General features: G+C 46.7%; 1 protein-coding gene across 5 annotated transcripts; it reads left to right on the top strand.

Annotated features, from left to right (window-relative positions):
* Window positions 1-7,937: 7,937 nt before the first annotated feature.
* LOC115463674 (CD9 antigen-like) lies at window positions 7,938-17,259 on the top strand. 5 transcript variants are annotated; one of them, XR_003941056.1, is made up of 2 exons: window positions 7,938-8,200; window positions 16,205-17,259. XR_003941056.1 is itself a non-coding variant. In XM_030194380.1 (2 exons), the coding sequence occupies exon 2, from the start codon at window positions 9,143-9,145 to the stop codon at window positions 9,977-9,979; it is 837 nt and encodes a 278-aa protein (XP_030050240.1). In that variant the 5' UTR covers window positions 7,946-8,200; window positions 9,096-9,142; the 3' UTR covers window positions 9,980-10,173. The 5 variants fall into 5 exon arrangements, 2 of the variants coding, with proteins under 2 accessions (XP_030050240.1, XP_030050241.1); XR_003941057.1 differs by lacking the exon at window positions 16,205-17,259 and adding an exon at window positions 8,579-8,618; XM_030194380.1 differs by lacking the exon at window positions 16,205-17,259 and adding an exon at window positions 9,096-10,173 and having other exon boundaries at window positions 7,946-8,200.
* The last annotated feature ends 1,677 nt before the right edge of the window (window positions 17,260-18,936 follow it).

Consider the following 18,936-nt stretch of genomic DNA (forward strand, 5'->3'; position numbering starts at 1 on the left):
CAGGCTGGAATTTCTCCCTGTCTCCCCCCCCCCCCCCCCACAGTCCTCTCCCTAGTGCGGTATCTCCCCTCTCTAGTCCCTGATCCCTCACCTACTACTACTACTACTATTTAGCATTTCTATAGCGCTACAAGGCGTACGCAGCACTGCACAAACATAGAAGAAAGACAGGGGTAGAAAGGTAGATTTGGGAGTCATCAGCATAGAGATGGTAGGAAAAGCCATGGGATGAGATTAATGAACCAAGGGAAGAAGTGTAGATAGAAAAGAGGAGGGGACCAAGAACAGAACCCTGAGGTACGCCGACAGGCAGAGGGATAGAAGTAGAAGAGGATCCACCAGAGTGAACACTGAAGGTGCGGAGGGAGAGGTAGGAAGAGAACCAGGAAAGGACAGAGCCCTGGAATCCAAGTGAGGACAGGATATCGAGGAGTATGCTGTGATCGACAGTGTCAAAAGCAGTGGAAAGATCAAGAAGAATGAGGATGGAATAGGTCATTGGAGACTTTAGTAAGCGTAGTTTCGGTTGAGTGGAGAGGGCGAAAACCAGATTGTAGTAGGTCGAGAATAGCATGTGAGGAAAGAAAATCAAGGCAGCAGTGGTGAACAGCACGGTCAAGTAATTTGGAGAGAAAAGGGAGGAGGGAGATGGGTCGGTAATTAGAGGGACAAGTAGGGTCAAGCGAAGGCTTCTTAAGGAGAGGTGTGACCACAGCATGTTTAAAAGCAGTAGGGACAGTTGCAATGGAAAGTGAGAGGTTGAGAATGTGACAGATAAAAGGAATAAGAGCAGGTGGGATAGCATTAAGAAGGTGGGTGGGAATGGGATCAGAGGAACAGGTGGTACATTTTGAGGAAGAAAGGAGAAGTGTAGGTTCCTCTATAGTAACTTCAGGAAAGGAGGAAAAGGAATGAGGGGAAGGAGAGAGAGGGGAATGGACTAGTGGAGGGAGAGGTGGCGAGGTAGAGAATTCAAGGTTTATCTTTTGAACCTTGTCGTGAAAGAATTCAGCAAGGGTCTGAGGAGATAATAAAGGGGGAGTTGGGGGAGGGGGCACCTTGAGGAGAGAGTTCAATGTGGTGAAGAGAAGTCGAGAGAGAGCCAAGAGAGTTGGTCAGTTGGATATAATAATCCTGTTTGGCGCGTAAAAGAGCAGATTGGAAGGAGGTCAGCATGAACTTAAAGTGTAAGAAATCAGCAAGGGCCCGAGATTTCCACCAGAGGTGTTCGTCGGAGCGGGTACAGGAACATAGGTAGCGGATATTAGAAGTCAGCCAAGGTTGGGGTTTTGTACGCCTTATAGGGCAGGTCATCAAAGGTGCAAGAGTGTCTAAGGCAGAGGATAGAGTATTGTTGTAAGAAGAAACAGCCTCGTTGACAGACGTGGACGGTGCCACAGTAGACAGGAGGTTTGAAACATGGGAGGATAGAGATGAAGGGTCAATATCGTGAAGATTCCTAGATAAATTAGATAAGATAGGACGGGACTGGGAGGGAGGAGATTTAAGTGTGAAAGTTATAAGATGGTGATCAGAGAGGGGAAGATCAGAGGCAAGGAAACTAGAGGGTGAACAGTTGGAGGAGAAGATGAGATCAAGACAGTGACCATTTTGATGAGTGGGGGAGGTGGAGCATAGTTGGAGATTAAAGGAGGATTCCTCCAGGCTGGAATTTCTCCCTGTCCCCCCCCCCCCCCCCCCCCCCCACACACACACAGTCCTCTCCCTAGTCCGGTATCTCCCCTCTCTAGTCCCTGATCCCTCACCTACTACTACTACTACTATTTAGCATTTCTATAGCGCTACAAGGCGTACGCAGCACTGCACAAACATAGAAGAAAGAAAGTCCCTGCTCAAAGAGCTTACAATCTAATAGACAAAAAATAAAGTAATCAAATCAATTAATGTGTACAGGAAGGAGGCGAGGAGGGTAGGTGGAGGCGAGTGGTTACAAGTGGTTACGAGTCAAAAGCAATGTTAAAGAGGTCGGCTTTCAGTCTAGATTTAAAGGTGGCCAAGGGTGGGCCAAGACGTAGGGGCTCAGGAAGTTTATTCCAGGCGTAGAGTGCAGCGAGACAGAAGGCGCGAAGTCTGGAGTTGGCAGTAGTGGAGAAGGGAACAGATAAGAAGGATTTATCCATGGAGCGGAGTGCACGGGAAGGGGTGTAGGGAAGGACGAGTGTGGAGAGATACTGGGGAGCAGCAGAGTGAGTACATTTATAGGTTAGTAGAAGAAGTTTGAACAGGATGCGAAAACGGATAGGGAGCCAGTGAAGCGACTTGAGGAGAGGGGTAGTATGAGTAAAGCGACACTGGCGGAAGATGAGACGGGCAGCAGAGTTTTGAACTGATTGGAGAGGGGAGAGGTGACTAAGTGGGAGGCCAGCAAGAAGCAGATTGCAGTAGTCTAAACGAGAGGTGACAAGGGTGTGGATGAGGGTTTTGGTAGAGTGCTCAGAAAGAAAGGGGCGGATTTTACGGATGTTGTAAAGAAAGAAATGACAGGTCTTGGCGATCTGCTGGATATGAGCAGAGAAGGAGAGAGAAGAGTCAAAGGTGACCCCAAGGTTTCAAGCTGAGGAGACAGGGAGAATGAGAGAGCCATCAACAGAAATAGAAAATGGGGGGAGTGGGGAGGTGGTTTTGGGGGGAAAAATGAGAAACTCGGTTTTGGTCATGTTTAATTTCAGGTGGCGATGAGACATCCAGACAGCAATGTCAGACAAGCATGCTGAAACTTTGATTAATGAACCAAGGGAAGAAGTGTAGATAGAAAAGAGGAGGGGACCAAGAACAGAACCCTGAGGTACGCCGACAGGCAGAGGGATAGAAGTAGAAGAGGATCCACCAGAGTGAACACTGAAGGTGCGGAGGGAGAGGTAGGAAGAGAACCAGGAAACTAGAGGGTGAACAGTTGGAGGAGAAGATGAGATCAAGACAGTGACCATTTTGATGAGTGGGGGAGGTGGAGCATAGTTGGAGATTAAAGGAGGATTCCTCCAGGCTGGAATTTCTCCATGTCTCCCCCCCTCCACAGTCCTCTCCCTAGTCCGGTATCTCCCCTCTCTAGTCCCTGATCCCTCACCCATAGTCCATCATCTCTCCTGTCCTCCTCCTGCTCCCACAGGTGCAGGTCCAGAGCCTCCTTTCCCTCTCCCCCCTGTGAGTCCAACACCAGAACCAGAACCTCCTCTCCCTCCTCTCAGTGAGTCCAGCACCAGCACCTTCACTGATGAGTCCTGCACAACTCCTCCCCCCCCCCCCCCCCATACACACACATCCCTGGTGAGTTCAACACTAATCCGCAGATGCAGCCCTCCTCCCTCAGCGACCCTCGTCCTTAGACTTCAAGCCTTTCTTCGTTGTTGGTAAGAAGCTAGTGAAAATGCAGCCTGACTCAGCCTCGGTTTTTTCCCTGTGCTGCGGCCTGCCCTTCTGATGTAAAATCCTGTTTACGCTTGGGCGGGCCATAGTAGAGGGAAGAAGCTGGGCCAGCGCAGGCTGCATTTTCACTACCTTTTAACGGGAAAGAAAAACTTAAAGCCTGAGGGTCACTGAGGGAGGACGAGGGAGGAGGACTGCACCTGTGAGGGTTAGAAAGGAGAAACGCTGGAGTAGGGGAGAGAGACATCGAGAAACAGAAGAGAGAAGGAAAGAGTGAGATTGATGCTGCATCGGGCGGTGGAGGAGGATGCCAATGGTGAGATCAGACCCCTTAAGCATGTGAGCTGGAGAAGGGGCCCAATTGCATGTGTCACATGCCGAATGCATGTGACTTGGTATGACTGAGCAGGGCTGGTCTTAGCAAGTGTGGGGCCCTATGCAGACCAATTTGGTGGGTCCCCACCCTAGCCCTGCCCACCCTAGTTCCACCCCATTGATAAGATTATACCATTTTTAGAATTTTTTTTTATTTATGAAATTTCAAATAAAGACAAATGAAGCTAAACTTGTACAAAAAAACTGATTGAAATAATAAGCACAATGCTATCATGAAACCTCCCCTCCCCAGAAGTTATTCAGTTCAAGTCCACTACAATTAGTAGTTCCAATTCTCATAACAAAGGAGAATAAAGGAAAAATATTAAGAAAAGATCCAGTACTTTCAAATTCCCCTATTACTCTGTAACCCATCAAACCAGAGAGGCAAGTAGCCACATCAGTTACTAAAATAGTTTGAACTGATTGTACCTACTTTATATCAGATTTTGCTATTTCATGATTTCCATTCTCAGATTTTAGCTTAGTAATCTTTTCTTCCTGTGATTGCAGTCTAGCTTCCAAATGATTAATTCGAGGTGTCATATCATTAATTACTGGAAGCAGTGTTTTAGCTAAATCTGCTATTGCCATCCAAATTTTTATCAGGAGAAATATCTGCAGATCTATGTGAAAATAACCCAGATATGTTAGAAACAGCCTCTTCCAAGCCAGAAGATCTTACTTGCTCAGCTTCTCCAGCAACTAATGTTGTTGGGCCAAATTCCTCTCAGGGAGGCAGACATTTCCAACCCTTGCACCGTCCGCAAGCGTCGTTAGATGAGAGAGACACTTCTCCTGATTTCCTGCCTGCATGGAATTCGATTTCGATTTGGCATAAGTGCACAACTGTTGGCGTCAGCAACGATGGCTGACCTGACGTCCTCACCACCTCCGACCAGGCTCCAGCTTTTCCCGCTCAGTGACTCCTGCCCTCGCATTCCGGAAACAGGAAATACATCAGAAGGCGGGACATTGAGCGGGAAGCTGGAGCCTGGAGGTGAGCCGTCGTGCTGCAACTGTCTGTCGTCGCCGTCGGGGCCGTCGCTGCCTGGGCTGGCTCGCTGGCATCGATCAGTTAGTCGCCGGGGTCCGGGGACTCGGGAGCTGACGGTGGGCTCAGCGGGCCCAAGCCGGGGGTGGGAGCTGCGCCAGTGGTGGCGGGACTAAGGCAAGCAGCGGCGGAGGTCGGAGCAGAGGCACGAGCGAGGCAGAGTTGAGGCATGCCGCGTGGGGCCTATGCGGCCGCCTTGGTCACCTCTGCCTAAGACTGGCCCTGTGGCTGAGATTGTGATTAATAATCATGATCATAGGTCTTTACTGGAATTCTGTTAGCATTTTATGGAGCAAATGTATATCTTTTCCTCTTCTGTTCAGAAGAATTAAAGCAATATGTTCATGTGATTGCTGTAGATTATTTGAAAATACAGGATCTATTACATTTTTTTAAAGGTACAAACATGGGGATAAAAGTGAGCTGGCTAAGAAAGTTTCAGAAAGTATTTGACAAAATCCTTCATGAGAGACACCTAGGAGTAAATTGTGAGATACACAGAGATTCCAAAGGTGGCCTATCCTTTCACCACCAACGCACTGTGCGGGGATTCTGATTTGTATATGTTCTGACTGCAGCTCTATTAAAGAGAAAGATAAAGCACACAAGAATTTGTTCACCAAGTCGAGAGATACCAATTTACCCAGTTCCAGGTTGGAGTCTTTTTGACTAGACCTGTTTTTTTTTACATCCTAAAGCAGTGTGAGATTTATAGTGCCTGATCCTGCCCAATGAAACCAGTGCTGCAAGTTCCATAATGCACCAGGGTGGGGTGGTCAGTGTGAACTGGATAATTTGGCATCTCTTCAAATCTAAATAAAGTAACTGAACACTGATAGCCAGATGCACTAACTCCATGGAAAGAGTCCTTCCCTTACCGATCCCTTAGCTAAACGCGCTGTGATTGGCTGAGACCTGGAGGGGCATAATCGAAAGGGACGTCCAAATAGTTTTGATATGGACGTCCTTGCACGTTCCATTCCCCGATTCTCTCCGGCGGTGGTCATTTTGGTTCGAGCACCTTAGTCGTAAGAAAAACGCGTCCAAGAGAAGGACGCCCATCACAAAATCTGAAGAAAAAAAAACGTCCGTGTTCGTCAGGGATGTCCTTTTTTTTTGAGTGAAGGACGTCCAAGTGTTAGGCACTTGAAAGGATGTCCCTGACGAGCACTTGGACGTTTTGTTTTCTTCTGTTTTTTCGATGGGCATCCTCCTCTGCATGGGTCCCGCTCACAGCAGCCCCAACGAGAGGTGGTTAGGTTTTCCACGGTGCTTGGGGTCGGAAACGGTAGAGCATCGCCAGGGCCATGCCTAGGGTCTCTGGCGCCCCCCTGCAGACTATCAGTTGGCGCCCCCCCCCCCCCCGTGAAAATGATCACGCCCCCCCCCCCCCCCCAGTGAAAATGATCGCTCACCACTTGCCACACTGACAGGAATTGTCAGCAATATTCTTAGAAACAAATTGCTATACATTGCAAAATAAGATAGCAGATGTAAATTCTCAAAGTAGACATATTCCAAACGCTAAAATGAAAATAAAATGATTTTTTCTACCTTTGTTGTCTGGTGACTTTCTTTTTCCGATCATGCTGGCCCAGTATCTGAGTCTGCTGCTATCTGTCCTCTTAACTCCATTTCCAGGGCTTCCTTTCCATTTATTTCTTTACTTTCCTCCTTTCTTCTTTATTTCTTGCTCTATATCCATTTCCAGCAATTTCTTCTCTCTCCTTGGGTCCTGTCCTCCCATCCATGCCCATCCTTGTCCCTCTATGCCCTTCCCTCCTCCATCCATAGCCAGCAATCCTCCTCTCTCCCCCCTCCCCTCCATTTCCAGCAATTTGTCCTCTCCCTGGGCCCCCATGTCCATCCTTGTCCCTCTTTGCCCTTCCCTCCTCCATCCATAGCCAGCAATCCTCCTCTCTCCCCTCCCCTCCATTTCCAGCAATTTGTCCTCTCCCTGGGCCCCCATGTCCATCCTTGTCCCTCTCTGCCCTTCCCTCCTCCATCCATAGCCAGCAATCCTCCTCTCTCCCCTCCCCTTCCAGCAAATTGTCCTCTCCCTGGGCCCCCATGTCCATCCTTGTCCCTCTCTGCCCTTCCCTCCTCCATCCATAGCCAGCAATCCTCCTCTCTCCCCTCCACTCCATTTCCAGCAAATTGTCCTCTCCCTGGGCCCCCATGTCCATCCTTGTCCCTCTCTGCCCTTCCCTCCTCCATCCATAGCCAGCAATCCTCCTCTCTCCCCTCCCCTCCATTTCCAGCAAATTGTCCTCTCCCTGGGCCCCCATGTCCATCCTTGTCCCTCTCTGCCCTTCCCTGCTGCATCCATAGCTAGCAATCCTCCTCTCTCCCCTCCCCTTCCAGCAATTTGTCCTCTCCCTGGGCCCTGCTGCTGCCCTCCCATCCATGCCTCTCTGCCGTCCCATCCATGCCTGTCTCTCTGCCCTCCCATCCATGCCTCTCTGCTCTTTCCTCCGCGCCCTGGGGCCTTTAAATTTTTTACTTCCGGTCGCAGCAGCGTCAGTGAAAGCGGAGCGCTGCCGACGTCTCCCTTCCCTTCGCGCTCTTGGTTCCCTCAGTGTCCGCCTTCTTCTGACGTCAGAAGAAGGCGGGACACTGAGGGAACCAATGAGTGCAAGGGAAGGGAGACGTCGGCAGCGCTTTCACTGACGCTGCTGCGACCGAGGTAAAAGATTTAAAGTCCTCGGCGGCGCGGGGCGAGGGTAAGCACCACGGCGGCGCCCTCCAGAGGTGGGCGCCCCCCTGCGGCGCTTACCTCGCTTACCACATCAGCACGGCCCTGAGCATCGCATCGCATTATAATAGTAATTAGCTCATTTGCATTCTGTTTTCATTAGCTGCTACCGTGACAGGAAAATGGCTCGGAGAACCCTTTTGTGCATGTCCCGGTTTACTACCTGCGCGCTAAACTGGCTAGAACCAGTTTAAAAACCACGTTGCTGGCTCATTTAGTGCATCTGGCCCTGACTACTTATACTTGGATGAGAAATTCAGGCTGCAAACTCTTAGCAAGTTTCCTTGGGAAATTTTAATATCAACAGCAGACCTTGTGGGGAGGGGGGGCAGGTTTGTCCAGAGAGAGGAGGAAAGAGGCAGGGATTTATCCAATTACTGCAAAATACAACAAAAGTTTATTGACCTTATGATTTCTAGATGTCAGGAAAATGTAAGGCATTAGGACCCTAGGGTGCTGAATTACAGGAAATGTCTGTTAAGACTGGAGAAACGAAACTTAGCTTCATTTTTTCTTTAATATAGAAAATCCCTCTGTGCATGTTAGAACACACCCAGTACCACAGAGTCAGAACTGAACAATGGTTTCTTCAGTTTCCTACTGAAAGTCGTGCAAGAAAGCAGTTTGCAGAGGTAAGAGAGGAACATATCTTACTGTATTATTTATTTAGTTATAATTTATTTAATGCGTTTGACATATCGCTCGAGCCTACACATAAGCATAAAGCAGTTCACATACAAATAGGGTTCACATATGTCCTCTTTTAAGAGGACATGTCCTTCTTTTGGACTTCTTCAGATGTGTTTTCCAGGTTTTCTTTAATTTTTAGGAAAATGTCCTCTTTTTTTTATGTACCTATGACCAACACACAGTAAGTGAAACAATCTCATTCTGTAGCCTATTAGTCAGTTTGGACACGTGGGGGTGCTAATGAGAGAGAAAGGCATTGCTGATCTCCTCTCTGTTTCCCTGCTGGTTGAATTTACTACTACTACTAATCATTTCTATAGCACTACTAGACGTATGCAGTGCTGTACACTTGAACATGAAGAGACAGTCCCTGCTCGACAAAGCTTACAATCTAATTAGGACAAACAGGACAAACAAGAGGTAAGGGAATATTAAAGTGAGGATGATAAAATTTGTCAAAGGAATTTTGTTCTTGCAGTACAATTTTAAGCATATGTCAGGAAAAACCTTTCACACTAACTCAGAAGTCAGCCAAAGTTGTTGAAGGATATCCGCTTTTCTGCTAAATATGGTTGGGGTCAGACTCGGTCAAATTCAAATCTGGAAGTTTTTGAAAAGTAGATTAATTGTCTACTATTTGATGTGTGTTTATTAACGAAAAACCAATTACACATTTGCTATGATTAAATATTTATTTAGCAAAGGTAGCAACCATTTTAATTTTTTGTGTCCTCTTTTTTTTTGGTCTCCACAAATATGGCAACCCTACATGCAAATTTCTGTATAGGCACTTTCTGTCCCAAATGGGCTCACAATCTAAGTATTATATCTTATCAGGGAAAAAGAAACATCTACAGCAGAGCAATTTGCTCAGCATTGGCACCATGGCTGTACGAGGAGAAACCACATGCATCAAACATTATCTGGTGGTCTTTAATTGTCTTCTGTGGATCTGTGGGATGGTGCTTCTGGGTTTTGGCATCTGGATGTGGATTGACGATAATTTGGCAGAGGTCTTGGACCTGGAGTCGAGTAACACCACTTTCTATACGACTGTGTACATCATGATCGCAGTTGGTGTCTTCGTAGCACTGCTGGGTGGTCTGGGCTGCTATGGCGCAGGCCGAGAGTCCATGAGTTCTCTGGCAGCATATTTTGCCTTCCTCCTGGCTGTCCTTATCGTCGAGTTGGCTGTGGCTGCCGTGATCTATGCCAACCAGAATGGGGTGGTTTCTGTACTACAGAATCTCTACACCTATGCTTATGTAAAGTTTCTAAAGACAGAGAGGACATCTCTGGGACTGACCCTGAGAGTACTGCACCATGCGCTTGACTGCTGTGGTGTGACAGGGGTCCTGGATCAGATCATCACCAACACCTGCCCTGCAAGGTCAGGACTGGCCGTTTTCACACTGTCATCCTGCCCTTCTGCCATTTCTACCATGTTCGAGAAGCAGAGCCATGTTATTCTGGGCGTGTGTCTCGGGTTGGGTGGGGTAACCATCCTGACCCTGATCTTTACTGCGGTACTGCTAGCTGGGATTCGTGCGAGGAGGCACAGGAAGCAGCTGCAGCACAGCACCAAACCCATTGCCCTAACTTCCATATGGCATGGGCAACAGCACTGGCAGCCAATCAACACAGCTTTTCAAGAGCAGCAGCAGACGAACACACCTTTCTTCTACACAGCACCGGAGCCTGTGGAGTTTGGCAAAATCTAACACTGTCTGATATTCATTTTGGATTGATTGGAACAATGATAAATCCAAATCCCAGCATAAATTCCCTTTCCAACAAAAGTCACCCACCCCACCCCACCCCACCCCACCTAGTATATTTCATTCAGATGTACTAGTAGTTTGCTCTGTATTTATCTTTCCAAATTACATACATGGAGGGGCATAATCAAACGAAAACGTCTATCTCCATGGGCGTTTATCTCCGAGAATGGGTCCGTGAAGGGGCGGACCGAACCGTATTTTCGAAAAAAATAGACGTCCATGTTTTATTCGACAATTTGTGAGCTGGGCGTTTTTGCTTTTCAGCGATAATGGAAAATGAAAGCGCCCAGCTCAAAAACGAATAAATCCAAGGAATTTGTTCGTGGGAGGGGCCAGGATTCGTAGTGCACTGGTCCCCCTCACATGCCAGGACACCAACTGGGCACCCTAGGGGGCACTTTTACAAAAACAAAAAAAAAGGTAAAAGAGCTCCCAGGTGCATAGCACCCTTCCCTTGTGTGTTGAGCCCCCCAAATCCCCCTGAAAACCCACTGCCCACAAGTCTACACCATTACTATAGCCCTAAGGGGTGAAGGGGGGCACCTACATGGGTACAGTGGGTTTGGGGGGGGGGTTGGATGACTAACATTAAGCAGCACAATTGTAACAGGTAGGGGGGGATGGGCCTGGGTCCACCTGCCTGAAATCCACTGCACCCCCTAACAACTGCTCCAGGGACCTGCATACTGCTGCCAGGGAGGTGGGTATGACATTTGAGGGTGAAAATAAAAAGTTGTGAAACATCATTTTTTGTGGTGGGAGGGGGTTAGTGACCACTGGGGGAGTCAGGGGAGGTCATCCCCGATTCCCTGTGGTGGTAATCTGGTCATTTAGGGCACCTTTTGGGGCCTTATTCGTGAAAAAACAGGGTCCAGGAAAAGTGCCCTAAATTCTAGCTACAAATGCATACTTTTTTTCCATTATCGGCGAAAGGCGCCCATCTCTGTTTGGGTGATAACCATGCCCCAGTCCCGCCTTCACCACGCCTCCGACACGCCCCCATCAACTTTGTACGCTTTCGCGATGAAGTGCAGTTGAAAACGTCCAAGTTCGGCTTTCGATTATACCGTGTTATTCGTTTTTGTGAGATAAACGTCCATCTCCCGATTTAGGTCGGAACTTGGGCGTTTTTCTCGTTCGATTATAAGCAGGATAGTAACATAGTAGGTGACGGCAGAGAAAGACCTGTATGGTCCATCCAGTCTGCCCAACAAGATAAACTCACATGTGCTACTTTATGTATATACGGTGGTTGCCAGATGGGAAAAATTTTCCCCGCCCAAAATCAGCCTTAAACCAGCCCAAAACCCGCCCAATGTCAAACCCCGCCTCCAACGTCATCGACCCTGCCAACGTCACCGACCCCGCCCCCTGACGTGACTCTGACGTCATTTCCCCGCCCCAACGACACCTCTGGCGTCATAAACCCCGCCCCCGATGTCAACCCCGCCCCGGAAAAGCTTCTATTGGACCAAATTGGACCAATAGAAGCCCCGGAAAAGCTTCTATTGGACCAAATTAGACCAATAGAAGCCCCGAAAAAAGAGCCCACACCCTGCACAGCTGCAGTGAAAAAGAAGCCCAATTTCCCGCAGCCCGCAACCTTCGATAATTTCCCACATCCTGGCTTAAAAACCAGCCCAATTGGGTGGGAAACCAGCCCACCTGGCAACTCCGTTATATACCTGACCTTGATTTGTATCTGCTATTTTCAGGGCTCAGACTGAAGTCTGCCCAGCACTAGCCCCGCCTCCCAGCCACTAGCCCTGCCTTCCAACCACCGGTGCTTCCACCCAATCTCTGCTGAGCTTCTGAGGATCCATTTCTTCTGAACAGGATTCCTTTATGTTTATCCCACACATTAAAAAAATTAAACATCTTTTGCCAACTTTGCGGGATACAAGCATGTAATTCACAGATGAGGCATTTCGCTAGCTTTTGAACTTTAATTTCTGCACATTCGTCAGGACTTCAGCCCTTGGGCTGCTCCCTTCATCCTTCTGTCTGGCGTGTTTACCCCACTACTTCCCCCCCTCCCTGGCCCAGTCCAAGCCCCAGCACTGAATCTTTCACCTGTCTCATTCACATTAATATAGTAAAGCTCCCACTGTGCATTGCATTATTTGTCATTTTCTAGTCACAAAATGCAGTGTTCTTTTTATGTGTTAAAGCCTTGTTGTTGATACTTTACATTTGATTTCTAAAGTCTGAAATAAAATCAGAGTTGGAGAGGGTAAGGTATGTTCTCAGATTAAACTGACAATGGGATCACTGCACTTAGGGGGTCTTTTACAAAGGCGCGCTAATGTTTTTAGCAAGCGCTAAACACTAGAGATGCCCATAGAAATATATGGGCGTCTCTAACGTTTAGTGCGTGCTTATTTTTAGCATGCTTTAAAAAAGCTAGCACACTTTTCTAAAAGGATCGCTTACTTTGATCTAGAGTTGTTCACTAAAGGTCAGCGCACACTTTTTTTTAATGCAAGTATAAGACAAAACCTTTGCTCCTCGATACTGAAATCAAATACCTTGCAAAAATGTGCACTGACACAGGACAGCGCACTGGACACTTGCTCAAACAGGTCTGTGCTAGTAGTAACTATTGTAAACCCCCTAGTGGTAGAACAGGTAATTACAATAAGTAAAGAAATAAATATATAGGAATGTCAGTTTCAAATAGGGTTCCCAAATAAACTCCATGCAACCAAGGGATTTGACAAGAAAAAAAATATTAAATATTTTATTAAATGGTAAAGTAAATAGAAACACTTGCTTATGTTCCTTAAAGTTGGTACCAATTGTTAAAGTTTGATAGTATTAAATAAAACTAGTGTAAGGTGTTAAATACTTTGTGATAAGTTACAAAGGCAATAAGATGTTCAAAACTACAATTACAGTTACCAAGACCCCGACCCCACTTCTGCAATAACACAAACCATCCCAAACATGTACACCACCCCAATTATTGTACTAAGATCTGATATATATATATATATATATATATATATATATATATATATATATCTCCTACTATATAAATGATCGACTTGCCGCGCACAGGTCTCTCCCCACATTGTTACCAACCGCCTGGGATTGCCGCCCCTCCCCACCGACGTTGCTACCACTTCCAAGTTCACCCCTGAAGTCGCCGCCGGCCCCCCCTGACCTCCGAAAGCGCAGCAGGCAGTACCAGATCACCTCCGTTCGCCCTTCCTTCCCTCCCTGTGTCCCGCTCTCAACGAAGTTACGTCACACGAGGGCGGGACACGGAGGGAAGGAAAGGCGAAGGGAGGCGATCTGGCGCTACCTGCTGCGCTTGCCGCTTTCGGAGGTCAGGCGCTGTGAGTTTAATGGAGAGGGCCTGGCCCGGGTGGAGGGGGGCCGGCGGTGACTTCAGGGGGAAACTTGGAAGCGGTAGCGACGTCGGCGGGGCGGGAGATCCCGGGCGGTTGGTAACAACATGGGGAGAGACCTGTGACCGCGGCGAGCTCGGAGGGAGGGGAGGGACCCTGGAACTCGGAGGGAGGGGTGGGAGCCCTGGAACTTGGAGGGGAAGGGAGCCTTGGAACTCGAAGGGAGGGGTGGAGGGGGAGTGAACCTGGAACTGAGAGGGGAGGGAGAGGAGAGGGGAGGGGCCCTGGAACTTGGAGGGGGCCCTGGAACTCGGAGGGAGGGGAGCCCTGGAAGTCGGAGGGGAGGGGAGCCCCTGGAACTCGGAGGGAGGGGGGCCCTGGAACTTGGAGAGCCCTGGAACTCAGAGGGAGGGGGGCTCTGGAACGGGGGGAGGGAGGAGCCCTGGAACTCGGAGGGAGGGCGGGAGGAGCAGCCTCAAACTGGGAGAGGGGACCTGGAACTCGGAGGGAGGATCAGAGGCATGTCTGTCTCTCACTCACACACACATACACTCACTCTCTCTCTGAACTCACTTTCACACTCTCTCTTTCACACAGACACACACACTCTCTCTCTCTCTCACACACACACAGAGCGGGACAGCAATGCCGAGAATGGATCCCAGGCACACACACACCACACATACAGTGAACTCATTGAAGTCCAACAATACCACACCATACCCCATATAGGTTACAGGAAGATGTATGGGGGAGGGGGGGCAGGCTACTCAAAAACAAGCCCTGCTTTGCTGAATCAAACAACTGGCTATAAGGAACAAATGACCCTCCACTGTCACAGGGACTCCTAGCAGCTCTTTCACTCTCACACACACACTCTCTCTCTATACCCCCAACTTTTCCCCGCACCCTTTCAAGCACTACACATTATTTATCAAATTTTACATTATATGTCAGAAATAAAAAATCTTGCCCGTTTTAACAGGCTTTACGGCTTGTGTGTGTATATATATATATATATATATATATATTTCAATTTGTGCACACAATAATGTTACCAGTGTATCAAATCTTCGCTAGCATCGCTGCTTTCTTGCGTTGGGTACCTTGGTCTTCTCCACATCCATGTCTCCTCGGTTGGCGAGGTCAGCTCACCAGCTCAGGAACTCCAGGATACCTACTTCTCTGACTCAAAGAACTAAAAAAAAAATGAAAATCCTGACTCCCTGTGCTCGTTGTGTGTGCTAACCTCAATCAGTATTTTCTTTGGCAAGGGACCTTGTGGGCTAACTAAATTCAAATAAAAAGATAAGCAAGGGAAATTCCTCTCTAGCCCTCCCAAAACATGACCCCTTTTCTTTTATTTTGTTATACATCCTAACCAAAAGGTGTCAGTGCTGTTTCTGGGCTGCCAACGGTGTTATTCCTGGATATTCAATGCCAGGCCATGTCCGGGCTTCGGCATTGAATATCCAGTTTATGTGGCACCAGTTAATACATAGCTGGTTAAAACGCTATTCAGAACTTAACCGGCCATGGGTTGCCGCATAAAAATAGGACTGTGTTTTGTGGGGTCCCATTTATGCAGCTTCCCTGGTCGGTTAAGTGCTGAAAATCGTACTTAACTAGCCAAGCGCTGACTCTGCCCACAGAACACCCTCTCCCCCCCCCCCCCCCCCCCCCCCCAAATAGCCAGTTTTCATGAACTGCTAATTTTCAGTGGTGATAACTGGTTAAGTGCCGCTGAAAATTAGCAGATAGCCCCAAATAAGCGATTTAACTGGTCAGTGGCCATTTCTGGAAGGTTAAATCATTTTGAATATCGACCAGCTGATTTTTTTGCTTGCTTTTAAATCCACGCTAATAAAATAGATATTTATTAGCATGGATTTAAATGTGCCTTTTGCTAATGTCTACTTGAATTTCTGCACAGAGATTTTGTGTACACAAAGCTAATTTCTACATAGGGCAGACACAAAATCGTGTGCAAAAGCTGAGATAACCTGTGTGGAAGCCTACTGCATTTGCCCTAGTATGTTTAAAGAATGTATCTTTGAGTTGATGCATGCATCTGTATAATTTCTGGAAATTATACTGAAAGGGGAGTTCAGGTTACAGGACTTTTATCTGCAAAGTAACTACTTTTGAAAGAGAAACAGAACATCAGCCCACTGGCATAGCCACAGAGGGCCTGGTGCCCCACCACCACTTTGGGCTCAGGTCCCCTCCTTAACTGCAGCATCCTTGAATGGCTGACGGGGATGCCCAAGCCCTAGCTGAAGAGATCCACTGTCTGAACCCCCCTTTTTCCGGTGTTGCCTGAGCAGCAAGGAAGTTGGCAGTGTACTTTGAGCCGCCAACACCAGCATTCCTCACACATGCTTTTATGCATGAACTGCGCGTACACGAGGACTGCCAGCATTGGCGACTGGAAAGTATGACATCCCCGCCCTCCTTACTGCTGAGGCAGCATGGGGGAGTGGTTCAGGCAGTGGATCTCTTCAGCTGGCGGAGCTTGGGCATCCCTCCCGGCAAAAGTAAGATTTTCAAAGTGAGGTGAGGAGCAGAGAGGAAATGTGTCCCCCCCCCAAGTCTACCCCTGCCCCCCCCCCAAAAAAATGGGCTGCTGGCTACACCCCTGCATCAGCCTACTTATTCTATGTTTTGTGCAAATCTGTCTACAGTTTGCATGTTTAACCAAAATTAGAAATTCTGTTAGTGTATGGTTTCTGCTAGCAGTCTGGCATGTGTTTTTTTTTTCTTTGAAAGTGCATTGTTCTAACTTGAGTAATATTTCCAATACTGTCTTTAGGTGAGTTGTTGCTGCTTTGGTGCCAGGGATATCTGGGAACTGTCTGGAAGTTTTCATCAAAATTAGCTGGAAGGAACCCCAAGTAACATACTGACAGGTCAATATTCAGCTGCCGCAGTCTGTTAATTTTTAATCCCACGACCAATACAAAAAAAAATTGAGCTATTCGGCACCACTATCTAGATAGTGACCAACACTGAATATTTGGATAATGTAGTCAGCACCAGAACTTATTCAGACATGGGGATTGTTAGTCCATTATCCAGATAACTTCTGGAACCGTCCTGGTTCAACTAATGTCTGCGCTAATAGGCGGTTAGTGCCAGGTTTGGGTGCACATTAATGTGCATCAAATGGTTTCAAGATGGGAACTGTTGGAGGAGGCGGAAGGCCTCCAATTATTTAATATACAGAATTAATTCCTCATATTTTGGACAGGGAGAAATGAAGATTCCTCTCTTTCTAATCATGGGAACAGCTTGCTGGAATAGCAATTACTCTCTACCCCTCCTCTTGCCAAGTCAGGTAATTAAACCTGATTGCCCACGATCTCTCCCATTGAATATGGCCAGGCCTAAGGGAATTCAGGAGACAGAATTCTTTCCCATGCCCTTTGAAGTAAGGCTACTTCAGTCCAGGAGAGAATTACTCTTTTTGTTGTAACTATAAGAGGACATAACACATAACACTTGCAGAAGACATCTTTCTGTCTAAAACAAAAGATCAATACTGTATCTCACAAAGGAGAGGCAATTGAACTTCTCTGAGAAGCAGACTACTGGGGCCAGGCAACTGAAGCCCTTTTGTAGCTTTCTTTATTATGCATTTCCTTGAAAAACAAGAGAAACTATGTTCTGACATGTTTTCCATCAGGTGAGAAATATATCACATCTGAAGGGAAGCAGTTTTAACTCTTGTCTTTAGAATAAGAATGACCTGGGCTGTCAGAAGGAAAGTAATTAACTCTTGCCTCCTCTTTTTAGAATTAGAATAAAAGGGAAATACTAAGATAAATAGATCAAAGGTTCTGAGGAATATATTATTGTGTGAGAAAAGCTGTAAAGATGAATAGAAGAGATATAATATCCAAAACATTGGGACAAGAGACCCTGCATCTTCAAAGGGAATGTAAACAGATGTTATGTATTTCTTTATTGACAGGAGATCCTGACTGACTGTAAGATGCTAATTAAGGGGATGAGAGACACCCTCCTCCTTCTTGTGCTCCTTTTGTATTGAAAGGGAAAAGAAACCATATATAATATTTCTCTGCCAGATAGGAGGCTGGTCAGTGTGCAGCGCTCTTGGCCTCACGCCAGAGAACTGAGAGACTGCCCTGACCAACTTTCCATTGTAATTTCTATTTCTATAATATGTTCTTCTTCCTATTCTAGACTGTATCTATTCTATTTCTTATTTTTGTCCTAATTCTGGATAAAGAATAAACCTGTGTTTTCCCCCAACGGAAGCTTCTCTTGGTTTTCTTCTTTTTGTTTTTATTTGTTGTAGTGTAAATAGTCCTTAATCCAGCTGTCCGGTTTCTAAAGATAACAGTTGAGAGGATTTGTCTGCGTAGTACTGCTGGCCTGATTGGACTCCGCTGGCCGCAGGAACAGGCGCAAACAGAACTGAAACCATTAGCACAGACTGCATTAACATGCATTTAAATGAATGTTAATTGTTAAGCCAATGGAATATGCATAAGAATGAGTATAAAACAAATTAGCTTATATTGGAGCTCAATCTTACTCAGCTGCTAAAAACGTATAAAAAACCGTTAATAGAAGCTGAATTGTTTTATACTCGAGCATATTCCGTTGGCTTCACAGAACCCGACGAAGGCTTTGGTGGCAAAACACGGCTCATGTTAGGTTCAGTTTGTCAGCTTTGGTTCAATAAACTACTTCTCTGATCATTTTGAAGATTGTGGTGGCTTCTTCAGTTATTATGCACGCTGTAGCCACGCTAAGAAAAAAAAGGTTTCTCAACTGCGTTTAGTGCAGGAAACGTTCTGCTAGGTCCAGAGCAGCATTAGAAGAATTGGTTGAGAGGAGAGGTGTCTAGCGCACCCCTTCACTCCCTTTAACCTGACCACCCTGCTGCACCGGCCCCCAAAAAATACCCTGGTGGTCTAATGGCCCACCCCTCCCAACCCACTTTCAGAATCAACCCTTCACCAATATAAAAAATAAATATGCCACCATGATGGAAGAATGTGAAACCCTATGAACAGTGTGTAGTAGCAAAGGAAAAGTGTAACCAACAGGACACTTCCAAAAAGACGGGAGACAAAGATAATCACAAGGTTTATTCATAAAAAGACTCAACACAGCACCATGTTTCAGCAAGAGTGCCTGCCTCAGGAGTCTAAAAAAAAAAAAGTGAATGGGCTGTGTCAGCATTAGAGCGCGGCTTAGTAAAAAGAGGGGTAAGAGTCTAATATCAAGTGCAAACGGGAAGACTATTTACAAGCTTAAAACACAGCTTTTTGTGACACTGTTCTATTGAGTAGTAATTACTATACTTTTTATTTGATTTAATCTAATGAGTAATAATTGGATTATTTTATTTTTTTGTCTTGTTTTTATACGTATGTAACTTTGAAAACAACCTAGGTTTTAAGGTGATTATATATATATATATATATATAGTAACCAGGTCACCCTTCCAGGTGAGGCCGAGGCTGTTCCTGCTTAACTTCAACCGACTCTTCCTGACTGGATAAACCAGCC

Source organism: Microcaecilia unicolor, chromosome 2 (assembly GCF_901765095.1).
Source record: "Microcaecilia unicolor chromosome 2, aMicUni1.1, whole genome shotgun sequence".
Taxonomy (NCBI): domain Eukaryota; kingdom Metazoa; phylum Chordata; class Amphibia; order Gymnophiona; family Siphonopidae; genus Microcaecilia; species Microcaecilia unicolor.

Bases quoted from the DNA above. Each gene is read 5' to 3' on its own strand.
- LOC115463674 (XM_030194381.1), top strand. From the start codon at position 9,062: ATGGGCTCACAATCTAAGTATTATATCTTATCAGGGAAAAAGAAACAT.